The sequence below is a fragment of the Plecotus auritus genome (assembly GCF_963455305.1).
Source record: "Plecotus auritus genome assembly, chromosome: 6".
Lineage (NCBI taxonomy): Eukaryota > Metazoa > Chordata > Mammalia > Chiroptera > Vespertilionidae > Plecotus > Plecotus auritus.
In genome coordinates this window covers 33254147-33267181 of record NC_137773.1, presented here as the reverse complement: position 1 = coordinate 33267181, position 13035 = coordinate 33254147, and the positions used below count along the sequence as shown (strand labels likewise).

General features: G+C 47.4%; 1 protein-coding gene across 1 annotated transcript in view; it reads right to left on the bottom strand.

The window, feature by feature from the left end:
- SPOCK1 (SPARC (osteonectin), cwcv and kazal like domains proteoglycan 1) overlaps positions 1 to 13035 on the bottom strand; it is a 502022-nt gene that overhangs the window by 128482 nt on the left and 360505 nt on the right. The window contains exon 5 of the mRNA XM_080676953.1: positions 7596 to 7722. Within this exon, the coding sequence (XP_080533079.1) occupies positions 7596 to 7722 (127 nt within the window). The remainder of the gene's footprint in view (positions 1 to 7595; positions 7723 to 13035) is intronic.

The following is a 13035-nucleotide window of genomic DNA, read 5'->3' as shown; positions in this document are numbered from 1 at the left end:
CTCCCTCCCCGCTGGTGGAGAACAACAGCCATCTTGGACCCAGACACAGAAGCTTCACAATTCCAATTGCTGAGAGTGATCAGAGCTAAAAGGATCCTGGTCACTGACAGTCTACAGGCAGCATATCTGCTCTGGGCTGCTTGTCTTTGGAATATCTACGTGAGAGATAAATAAAACTTTATCCTATTTAAGACTGTTTCATTTGGGTTTTTGTTATAGCAAACAGAACCTATATTAATACACAATTAATATTTTAAATATTATTTATACTTGTTCTTTCCAAAAACCCCATGAAGAATATAAGGATGATAATGAAACTAGGGTAATAACTCTGTTGAAACTAATAGTTGAGGGTTTTCATAGTATGACTACTAGCTCTCATTATCGAATGATATTTGGCTACCCCAGGCTGAGGGAAGGAGGTTGAAAATGAACAAGCCCTCAGGGGAAAAGGCAAGGTTGGGGCATCGGCCATGGGAGATTTGTCCACAAATCCCAAACTGTTTAATGTATAAAACAAAAGTGCTTAGCATTGGTTAGATGACACTGAGTATTTCCCCAAAGTCCTAATACCTCTTTTGTTGGCTTTTTCTAAGTAACAGAAAATCAAAAGAATGAAATCTACTACCTGACTCTTCCCGCCATGTGCTCTGTGGACACAGGACACCATTCTCCTACTGCCTGAGAGCACAGGGATGCATTGGGACTTTTGCTACTTCCTGTGCCTCACGGGACTGCTCAGATGAGAGCACCAGTGACTTCCCTAATCGCTGCTAGTCCTCTCAATCCTGGGTGGTTACTATTGCCATTGTGCCCCGCTCTCCTGGGCACATGTGCAAATGCAAGCCTCCCACCTACACTTTACAGTCACTTCATTTCCTGCTTCTCAGAAGCCAGCCCCTCACCCATGAGCCATTTGCAAGTGGAGACAATTCTCACCCAGCAGGTTCTATGGAGGCAGAGCTGTCTACAAATATCCCTGGAAATATACTGACAGCCTCAACTCTGCCAAAAAAAGCAAAGAGCAGCCACAGATAAAGCCCTCCCACGCCTGTCACAGTCACAGGGCCCCGAAAGTCTGGGGGCGGGGGATGGAGAAATCATACTGAGCTGGAATCTATCTCGAGATGTCTCACAAATCCATGCCCTGGACTTGCTCTAACCAGAGCATGGATTTGTAAGCCTGCTCATGGGAAATGCGGCCAACAGAGACTCCGTTTGCCAAGAACTTCAAACATGACCTTTACTTGGTAGCAATTGTTGGAAACTATTAAGATGACTCTGAAAATAATATAATTTGCAGCGACAATATGTCGAAAGAAATGCCAGCCCTGTAGAGTGAGTCTCCCCCCGCCCGCTGCGTGCATGCGCAGAAGAGCATTTTCCTCCACAGCAGTTCTTAACTGCATCTCTCCTCTGTGTCTAGACACAAATGAGCCATTTGCTAATTGTTTAACAGCGATTAAGGAAGTAAACATTGTGGGGAGAGGCGAGAGAAGATGGGTATTTGCCTGCTTATTTTCCAATTACCAGCAGCCAAGCTAATGCCCAAGAACAGGGCTGGTTCTCAGGGCTCTAGCTGTTCTCTGAGAGCCCCCTTCTTCAGAGGTCGGGCTGGGAACCCCGGGCTTCTGGGTGGAAAATGAGCAATCCTGGCCCTCACACCTGAGCTGTAGTTGGGTGGGTGCAGATGGGGAGAAGGCAATGAAGTCCTCTTGAAAGAGACCTGGCAGTGAGAGACCAGTGGGGCCGGGGCTGGAGCAGCGAGGACCTCCACCCCTGCTCCCTCTGAGCTTCCAGGAACCCAGCGCCTCTCCTGATCCGCTCACACTTTCCAGAACAGCTTTCCCTCTGGAGAGAAGGCTAAAGTTGCCCATCTGAAGTCTGGGCTGGCCAGATTCTAGTCAGCAGCAGCAACTTCCGCTGCTTACAGGCAAAATTAGAAGTTGGCAGCCAGGACCCCATAGCTTCCATCTTTCCATGTGGCTAATGGGAGAGAAAGGAAAGGCGTTCCCAGATGACAGGTCCCAGCTGGTTCCCATGGAGGCCACAAGCTGTCGGCAGGCGGATTCGCAAGTCCCACCAGGACTGGGACGGTGAAGAAGCCCTTCTGCTGAGCTCAGAGATGACATAACTTTCTATATTTAAATTCAGCCACCGAGATCAGCTCCAATTTCCTGAGTGCCTCTTTAGACTGTTTTCAATCCATCTCTGCAAACATGATGCAAATCCAGGCCTGGCTCCCTCCACAGGCTCCTCACAGTCACCCTGCCTCCAGTCCTGCCCCCAACCTCGGCCACTGTGCAGTCAGTGTAGGTCCATTAAAAAATATAAATGCCTAATAGCGTTCCTCAAGCTCTTAGTGTCAAGTCCAACTCTTCATGTGGCTTTCGAGGCCCTGTAGAAAGGGATCCTGATTTCTTTTCTAGCCTCATTTCTGTAGCTAGTCAACCACCTGCCCCCAATCCACACGTGACCCCACCACAATGACACTGGCATGGTTCCCTCAAAGGGACATGCTTCCTTTAATCTCATCAGCCCCCTTTTCCCTGGGATGAGTGAGCTGCCCTACCCTCTGCCCGACTCTTCCTCTGGTTGACTCCTTCCAGCCTTAAGATCTTGACTGAATCATCACTTCCTCTAGGAAGAATCATCACTTCCTCTAGGAAGACCACGGGAGTTCAAGGGGCCCTGCTCTGTGTCCTGCAGCGTCCCAAGTGCCCCTATTCTAATGAAAAGATATTGTCTTTCAACTTGTCCACCTTCCCTGTAAGTTCCATGAAAATGGGGACTTTCTCTCTTTTGCCCCTTGTCACATCCTCAGTACTCAGTGCAATGCATGACCCAGAGTAAGGCAGACTCAACCACCGTGTACTGAGTGTCTGGACTACCTACTTCATTTTTCCTGGCAGGAGAATGTGACATCAGGGACAGTTAAATGACCAGAGTGATCCTTACTGCCTAGAATCAACGCCAAGGGGCAGCATCTCTGTCACATTCTCAAGCCGGCTGCGGCACTAGCCTCCACTTCTCTATTCCCAGCGGGGGGTTTCTGTTCCTTATCTTTTATGGGTTATACTTTATAGAGTCTCAATAAACATTTATTGCCATGTAACATCTTATACCCCTTCATCTCAGGACTGTGTGTTCTGATCCACTTTACCTCTGGTCCTGGGGGAGTCACGGGGCTCTGAGTGATGGCCAGTGCCGGCCCTGGAAGAACCCTGGTACTTACAGAGGGTCCTAAACACATCCCCCAGTTCGAGGAGCAGAAGGAAAGCTAGTCTGATGAGACCCAAGGACAAACAGTGGCATCAAGGACAGAGCTGGGGCTCAGGTACCCTCCTGCTCCTGATGGTGCTCCCGCAGCCTCTGGACCATCTGTGAAAGGGCAAACACGTCGTCTGGGAACTATGATCATTTATTACAGGCGCCAGGTCCTTGCTGATGGGTCTAGGCTGCAATATACTTCTGCCAACACTAACTCCTGTGAATCTGACATAATATCAAATCACCATGCGTCATGGTCTCATCTGTCCTTTGCTTCCTGACCCCACTGACACAGAAAAGGCCCTAACTGCAGAGGATGGAAAGGTATTTGTTCATTAGTTCAGAGTTAACTCATTTACTCTTTTAACTGACCACTGACTGGTGGTCCTCAAAAGCTTTGTCTGTGAGATTAAAAAGTCCCCTTAAACTTCCATAGCTAAGTGGTCATGGATTTAGGGGCAATAACGAAATCACCCAATTAGAAACCCAACCAGACTGGAAACACTTCCCCTTAGAAGGAAGCCACGTTGAATGCCATGGGAGTTAGAATTGTCCTGGTCTTCCGAGGTCTTGAGCAGTCAGTGGATGGCTTTTGATCAAGTCGTATTTGATTCTTTACTTTAGGTAAAAGAGAATGCCAACCTTCTAGAAGTTCATAAAAGACAGAAACTAGGAGACTAATGCCAAAACCCAACACCAACAGCATTTTCCACTGTAATGTCTTCCCTCCGCCACCCTCCCCCACTTTTTAACTTCAAACAGAAGTGGGTGAGATCCAGACAGGGGATATAGATGTCAAACCCTGCCACTGTCTTTGGCTCTTTGGGGCTCAGTATACCCATATGGAGAATGGGGAGAAGGACACTACAGTTTCTGGTGAGAAGGCTTTAGGTCTCTTCTTTTGCTCCAAGAACAGATGGTGAGCAGGTCTTGGAATTTGAGGACTCAGGCTGGTGTAGGAATTCAAGGACACTAGAGGAACAGCAGGCTATGCAGGGAGGGCCTTTGAGGGCTCTGCTCAGTGGTGTCTGGAAGTTACTGCTCTTCCAAAGATTTAGGAGTCACTGCAAAGGACTCTTCCACATCCTGACCTGCCTCTTACACAAGCCATTTAACAGTATCTGTAAAGAGGCAGCCTCTCAAACACAAAAAGCCAACTTTCCAGCCCAGACTGCAAGGGGGCCCTGACCAGTGAGACTTTCCAAAGACATTCCCTGGGCAACTGACAGCATTTGAAGCCACGTCTCATGGGTTCCATGTCTAATGGGTTACCACTGCTCCTTGTAGCTCAGGGGCCATGGGGTGCTGGCATTCTAAGTTCCTTCTGTGAATGAGGAACAGGCAAGCGGGAAGGATTTTGCTGGGGCTTGATGCGCGACATGCCGCTTGCCCAAACAGCCCTCATCATTCACTGACATTTCATGGCTTGTCCCCAATCACAGGCTCGAGGACCAGTTTACTCCGGAGCTGGAGGGAATAATTTGAGCAGCACATGCTGGATCTTCACAGAGAGAACCACTGCAAGGAGCCTCTGACTCTCTGCCCGAACCCCAGGCTGGGTGTTTAGCTAAGCAGCTTGGCTCCTTGATGGGGATGGCTTATTTTTCTCAATCGCTAAGCTCTCATCAGTCCGCTTACTCAAATCCCTAATGGGTTGCACAGACCAGAATCTTTCTTTTCCTTCTCAGCTAGTGTCCCTGATGGTCCAGTCTTGTCCATGATCTTATTAAGCACCACTGTGCACTGTGTCTTGTGAAGCACCCACTATGTGCTGTGTTCTGTATCTGGTTAAGGTGGTAACTGACATGGTGTCTCCCTCTAGGATCTCGCGTTCTTAAGGCAGACATGGACAAGAAGGCACTTATACAGTAACAAGTGTTCCATGAGCCTGGGATTACTCAACTGTCTGCTCACCCTTCAGCTTTGGCTAAATGTCTCCTCCCTGTCCACCCTCACCTCATGTGCCTCTCCAGAGCCTCACCGTTAGTCACGTGGGCATCCTCTCAGTTCTTCAAGCACATCATCCTGCCTGAGAGCTTTGACTCATGCTATTTCTCTATCTGGAACATTCTAGCCCCCCTCACCTCGGTTTTAAAGACACCCCCTCAGAGAGGCCTTCTCTCACCATCCCCTATAACGCAGGCCTCTCTTGCTCTCACTCTTAGCGCCATGCTAATTTCCTTTTCAATACTAACCCAAATTTGAAATTACACGTGCTTGTTTGCTGACTTATCTTTTATATCTCCTCTACCAGACTATAACCTCCGACGGTGTCTGTCTTGTTCCCACTGCCCTTCACCATGGTCTGCACAGTGCCCAGAACAACTCTAAGTGCTCACTACTGAACAAATGAAGGAAGGGTTTTTCTATGGTAAGTGATTATGGAATAGAAAGGCCACAGGCTTGAGGGCTTTGTTAGTAACAACAAAGGGTCTGCTTAGTTCTAGCAGCAAGAGGAAAGCCATCCAAGCATGTTAAGCAGGAGAGACACATGACAGACATTTATTACAGAATTACACAGCCCCTTCGATCATGTGGAAATGAACTTTGGGGGCAGGGGAAGGGCAAACTAGAGATAAACAGATTTATTAGGAGGCACCTGTGAAAACTGAAGTCCTCCCTACCCAGTGTAGTTCCTGGATCAGCAGCATGGACATCGCCTAGAGTGTGTTAGAAATGCAGACCCTCAGGCCGCATGCCAGCCCTACTGCATCGTCATTGCACTTCAGCAGCGGCTCCAGGAGGCTGTGCACACCTGGGAGCTGGGCTGCAGGTGAGAGACAATGGTGGCCTGAGCTGTTTTTGGAGTGGGGGACAGAACTGATTCATCAATGCCCCCTGTAAATCCAGTCAATGCCCCTTGTAAATCAACTATTCCAGAAGGGGTCACATGGTCAGAAGAAATCCCCATTTTTACAGACTTTCAAATTTTGATTCTATCAGAGGTCAGGGAGAGTGGGGGAAGGTGTGTGTGTGTGTGTGTTTGTGTGTGTGTGCAGGGTGGGGGTTCCTAAAGCAGATTACATGGGTGGGTACAAGGATACATCCCTTCAACGGATGCCTGTTTGGTTAAATACATTCCCTTTGGTTAGAAAAATGTGGAAATCTGAGAGGATAAAACTCTATACTCAGGAATGAAAATATTTGACCTGTGCAACACAAAATCAGTAGGAAAGCATGGCCCAGCCTGGAAATAAGCCTGTGAGGGCAGCAGGCAGGAGGGTGCACCAGGGTTGGGATGGGGATGGGGTCACAGAGAACAATGCTGTCAGCTGTGTATGCAGTGGGTCAGGACAGAAGGGGGCCTCCATTCTGCAAGGGAATCTCACACAGGAAAACAGGCGGAGAGAGAACAGTGGTGAGGCTGGGGCCAGAGACATCCATACACCAACTCCTCCTGCCTCGCATGGTGTCGGGCACTAAGGCAGTGCTGACTTATGTTTGTTGAATACGAGAACAAATAAGCAAACTCTTGTCCATTCTGTAGTTTCCTTTTCTTTAACTCAGTATCCCAGTGAGACTACCCACTCCCCACACAAACGGACAACTTTACTCCAAGGAGAGAGTCCAAAGTTCTGAGAAGGAAGTGTTGCTTCCTTCCTCCTTTCTCCTGATAACATCACTTTCCCCAGCTGCTCGGAGGGCCTATTGCTGGAGCCCAAATGAAATGCCCCTCGTCTGTGAGACTTTCCCCGTCCTTCCCAGAAGAACAAATAGATCCACTGGATCCCCAGTTCCCTTTTCTATGAAACCAGCTTTTGTTTCCATAGGTCTGAGTTACAATGACCTGTCCCACACTTGCCCTCTCCATTAGACTGCAAGCCCCTGAGGTTCTGAGAAAGGAACAATGGCCAGAGCCCCAGGGCCTGGTGCAGGGCTGGATGCCATCTAGATGTGCAAGAGACGCAGCAGAAGCATGTGCTGACGTCACACTCCTCCCGTCACCGTGCTGTGCTCTGGGCAGCGTCCCGGGCTGCCCTCATGTCTTTGCTCTCATCAGCCGAGCTGCATGACTTGCATCTTGGGCACAGCTTGCTCTCTCTCACCTTTTCCAGGAAGCTCCCCTGGATTAACCTCAGGATCACATCCACTCTCAGAATCCCCTCCCCCTTGGCCCTTGACCCCGTCTCCCTCACACCAGGACATAGGAGGTAACATTTCTATCTCACTGTCTCTTTGACAGTCTGTTCATGCGGAAGCCTCTAAAGGACAGAGCCCCACGTCGCATGGAGCTTCACATGGCGGGGCCAGTCTGGGCACGGAGACCTGTCAGAACCAGCAGACATGGAGTATTTCTCACAACAAAGGAGACAAAGGTGACTGACCTTGGATGTGTAGGTGTGGCCATCGGAGCCGCAGACCATGGCTGACTGTGCCATGGGGCAGGGCTTGCACTTGACCAGATTCGAAGGTCCTGCCCAGTGTTTGTGGGCCACGGTCCCCTTCTTTTGCCTGAGGATGGAAAAAAGAGGAGATAAGTAAATGAAAGCTCCCATACCCATGGCTCTCTCCTCCAAGTACCTGGATAAAGGCCAAATAACTAAAAGGGCTGGTCAAGAAGTCAGCACTTCCATTTCTTCCAACTCACTGGTGGGGGCAGGAGATTGATCCAAAAGCCTAGGTTCAACCCACCAGATGGACCGGGAAGGCGATGTGGCCATTAAAATGTTGTAAAACATCACTTCCTGATGTGAAAAGCCACTCTCAATACATCACAAAGAACAAGGAAGGAGTGTGGTTCCATCCGCTCACCAGCCCCCGGTGCAGGGCGTATCACAGGTGCCTGGAAACAGCACCCAAAGCCTCGACTCCTCCGGGGCTGACCAGCAGCTTTTGAGTGGGATGACACACAGGTGACTCAGCAAGCATCTCCGCTAGAAATGCATCTCCAAACGCAACCAATGACTTCATCACAGCTATGGAAAACTATCTCTGGATACATTTTGAAGCAATTTTAGTCCAGCTTCCAATTTGCCATTTGATAGAGGCTCTGAGATGATGTCACTTTCAACTACAAAAATAACTGCAATTCTAGTCTTTCATGCCAGTTCCAGCCTCCCATCCCCACCTTTGTCATAATGATACATGGTGCTAGTAGGATGGCTTGTGTCCACGGAAGGAACCCCATCCCTTATCACAAACCACTGGAAGAAAGGCTGCAGGAACCATCCTGGTTCTCTTACTTGAAGCTGCTCTCCCAGCAAACTGCTAGGAGTGACTCTCATCACTGTGGGCCTGTGTTCTGGATAGAGGACAAGTGTCTGTGGACTGTCAGGCACACCCTTGAAGTGCTTTACATTGATAGTCCTGAATGCTTGGGCTCTGGAGTTAGAAAACACCTCTCTGTCTGAAATAAATACATCTATTATTTGCATTTCTAAATTAATATGAGGTTTCCTATTATCCTTTGCCAAACACTATGTAGACTTTCAGGTTTGTTCTGGACTACTGAAGAAGGCAGGGTGGGTGATGGGACTCCGAGCAGCAGCCAAGTAGGCTGTCAGCATAGGTTAATCTTAGAGGACACGATTCCCTTGGCAGAACACCACACATTTGTCATCATTCTCACAGCAGATTGTCTGACATGGATAATGAATCAGAAATACAGGCAGAAGCTGTGGCATCTAGCAGCCCTCTCCTGGGTCGGTCCCGAGCTACAAGTCCACAGCTGAAGCAATTCTTGTTATAAACTCCCAGGACGGAGCTATAAAGTCCAAAGAGGGGGCAGCTTTGCTGGAGCAGACATAGGCATGTGCAACGATGCCCTAGAGGAAAGATGCCTGAAGGAGATTAGCCAAAGGCAGTAGAGAGAGAAGTGAACACTGAGCCAACAGCTTGGAGGAAAGATGGAACCAGCTATTAATCACCACTTAATGACAGGTCATCCCTGTCTTGGACCTGAACCTCACCCTTAAGTTTACTGGCCAGTGCTTACTAGTGGGCCTGGTACATCCTGGATATATCCCTGTTGGGTGAGTGGGTGGGTCCCTGAGTGCTGACCCTGTGTGGCTACTCAGCAGTGAATGACCAAATCACAGCCTGTTGGGACCAGAAAATACCTTAAAACTAATCCAGTGCAGCAACTGTATTTTATACCTGAAGAATCAGAGACATAGCTGGGGAGTGACTTGCCTGGTATCACACAGAAATATGGCAAAGTTACTTTCTAGATATTTGTCAGACTGAAGGTATCCTGGAAATGACTGTGCTCCTCTGGAACTGTTTTTTTTTTTTTTAAGAGTTTAAAAATGATTTTGAGAGAGAGAGAGAGAGAGAGAGAGAGAGAGAGAGAGAGAGAGAGAGAAAGGGAGAGAGATGTTAGAGTAAAAGAGTGAAACATTGATCGGCTGCCTCCTACATGCTTCCCACCCGGGATCAAGCCCACAACCTGGGCATGTGCCCTGACCAGGAATTGAACCAGCAATCTTTCAGTGCACAGGACAAAGTCCAACCAACTGAGCCACACTGGTCAAGGCCCTCTGAGACTGTTAACTCTCTATTTTGGCATCTGTACTTTCATCACCAGGGCTCCATTTTATAAGTAAGCTTTTTGAAACACTGTCCTGGCGCTACACCAGTAGAGCAATAAGCTCCCATATCCAAGGTCAAGTGTTTGTGAACTATGCCAGAGGAATCATGCTTGACAACCTCCTATGATGCCTTGAGGACTAGAAGTACAAAGGCCAAGCCATTTGAATTTGCCCAGATTTAATAAAACAAGTATAACTGCTCTAGCAGGGCAAACCCAGGTGTTCCTTACCTCACTAGAACCCTAGTAGAGATGGCAACCAAACCTGCGGTCTCTGTCCAGAGGCCAAGGTATGTAACATTATAATCAAGTACACGTGAGCCCGTGGAGTACAACTTCCCTGGTTATTATGTATTTATTCCAATCTCCACAATTCAGTGTGAACCATAAAAAATAACTAACCCAGTTGAGGCAAGAGACTCAGACTTCTGACTCTAAGATATTTCACTTCTTGAGTCAATGAAGAGTGAAATCCGATAAAAGTATCTTGATGGGATTGCTATTCCCAATGTCACAGACATTCATCAGTGGGAGTGACACAAACAATTTGGTCTGGAAGGAAGGTTCCACCATCCTTTCCATCGGCCATGGAGCCCTAACTCCACCCCAGCCTGGCTGGTGCTGGGAGCAGCCACACCTCCCACACCCTGCTGACGGCACTGCACAGAAATCCCAACCTACCCGCTCCCCAAGATGGAAAGAAGACAATCAGCGATCACTGGCATTTCTTATTCTCTTTGGCTCAGCTGCTTATTCTCAATCTTTTTTAAAAGTCTACCAAAATAACCAGCATTTATGATTGTGAAGCAGAGTGATGATTCTTAAATACAAATCTGCTACTGTGACTCCCACACTCAAAACCTTCATCTTCTCCCCAGCTCCTGGGGCATAGGCTAAGCTCCTAATTTTGGTGTTAAACTGACTGAGCCTACTTTCGTAGGATCATTGAATGCTCTGCCTTGTTCTCCAACACACACACACACACACACACACACACACACACACACAAATACACACACAGACACACACATACTTGAGTCAATGAAGCGTGAAGTATCAACCACTTAGATGTCTCTTACACGTGCCATGCAAATTCAAGTCTATATAACTCAGCAAATGTTCTCTATCTGCATAGCAAAGCCTGTCCCTTGTTCTAGTTTCAAATCAACTGTCTTCCACGCAATGTCTCCTGATCCTGTGAGCCCTATCCCAAGTAGAATTAACCATGACATTATTTGTTCAACAGTGCACCACGTTCAGACCCAACTGTGACATTCACTACAACACAAAGCAGTTCTTTTCATGTCTATTTTCATCAATATACCGTGCACTTCTCAAGGGTAGCAGCTGGGCCGTAATCATTTTTGTGCTCCTGGTACTTGGAAACAAGATTGACCCTTGAGACACATGGCTTTGCTCAGTGAAATAAGTGAATTTATTCACTTGGACTTTAGAACTTCTCCTTTCATTTCTGCAAATCATTAGCACTGACTAGAGGGCAAAAATAGAACGTTAAGTAACAAGAATTCAACAGGCTCTTGTTTCCAGAAATCCTAACTCAGACTTAAAACAACAATTAGCAAAGTTTCTATAAAGACAACTGAGAAGTGGTGGAGGGGCTCCCCCACGCATCCCAGAGCTGACGGAGCCTTCCCTCACCCTAGACATCAGGCTGCCTCCAAAGCCGCAGGGTCCAAACTGCCAACAGGTACTAATGTTTTTGTATTCACGAATAAGAAATCTGAATTCCCAGGAATTCCAAAGAATTAGTGTAATAATAAGTTTTTCTGCATTCTTCACAACCTTTTATTTTTGTCTTTATAACAAATATTACATTTAGAAGTATTTATAAAGAAATGTAGCCTAGAGTAAGAAGTCAAACCCTGGAAATTGTCAGCAAGCATTATTGGATCGTACTCAAATAATGTGACATTTGGATTTTCTAGCAAGTTAACAGCATTGCACAGGATCACATGTTGATATTGTCAATTTAGAGACTTACTTTGTTCTAACACTGTTCTCTGGAACACCACAGAGAGGATTCCTACAAAGTATAGTATGCAAATAAATGCATTAATATTCATTTTATTTACAAGAGCAATCCATCACTGGCAGCAGACTGGACCACACACACGCTAATAAGATGGCAACAGCAACAAGCAAGACTGACCAGATCATGACTGCTCTTTCCACGGTGCTCCTGTCCTCGTTCCTGGACTTGTCAGCATTAACCTTCAAGCCCACACAGCAGTATTTCCTGTTATTGTCTCCACTGGACCCTGCCACTCCTCACTCAGAGCTCCTACTCTCACCCACCAGGGCCGTGGTCGGCAAACTGCGGCTCGCGAGCCACATGCGGCTCTTTGGCCCCTTGAGCGTGGCTCTTCCACAAAATACCACGGCCTAGGCGAGTCTATTTTGAAGAAGTGGCATTAGAAGAAGTTTAAGTTTAAAAAATTTGGCTCTCAAAAGAAATTTCAATCGTTGTACTGTTGATATTTTGCTCTGTTGACTAATGAGTTTGCCGACCACTGCACCAGGGCAAGTCCCACAGCCTACCTCTTCCCATCAAGAGAGTCTTTGATGACATCAGTTGTGACCCAGTATTTTACTTGGCCGTGGGCAGAGTAGGACCACAGTCAGGGCCCACAGCAAAACGGTGGCAGGACAGAGATGTCAGAGCAATTTTTCCAGTAGCGAATACATATGCAGGGGTAAATTTCCTGACATTAATCTCACAGGATGAAATTAATCTGTGTCAACAATATTTAATGATGTGGTGGGACTGAAGCTGCAAAGAGTATATATAGTAGAATTATTGACTTTCCCCCTTCATTTATTGAAGAAGGGCCTTTCATTTTACTCAATACATTGGACATTCTAACATGTTTGGGTAAGTTTAAATAAGACGGTTTTCTCTGCATATGAACAGCTGGTGAAAGAGTAGAGCGATTCCAGATCATGAATAGCAACAGCAGCATTCCCGCTGTTTGTGTGACTACTGCGTGCCAGTCCAAGTGCCCTAAACACACCTCTGATTCCTCACATGCAATGCTCATATCATCCCCATTTCCAGGAGGAAAAACCCAGCTTCCATAACCAGTCCCAGGACCTGCTCTGCTCTCTCAGCTCAGAAGCAGGGAGAACCCACCCAAGAACTCTCTCCTGCACCCACAGTGTCGTCTGCTGGCAGCCAGCATGATCTGCATGTTATTTGCCTGTTAGTATCAAGCTGT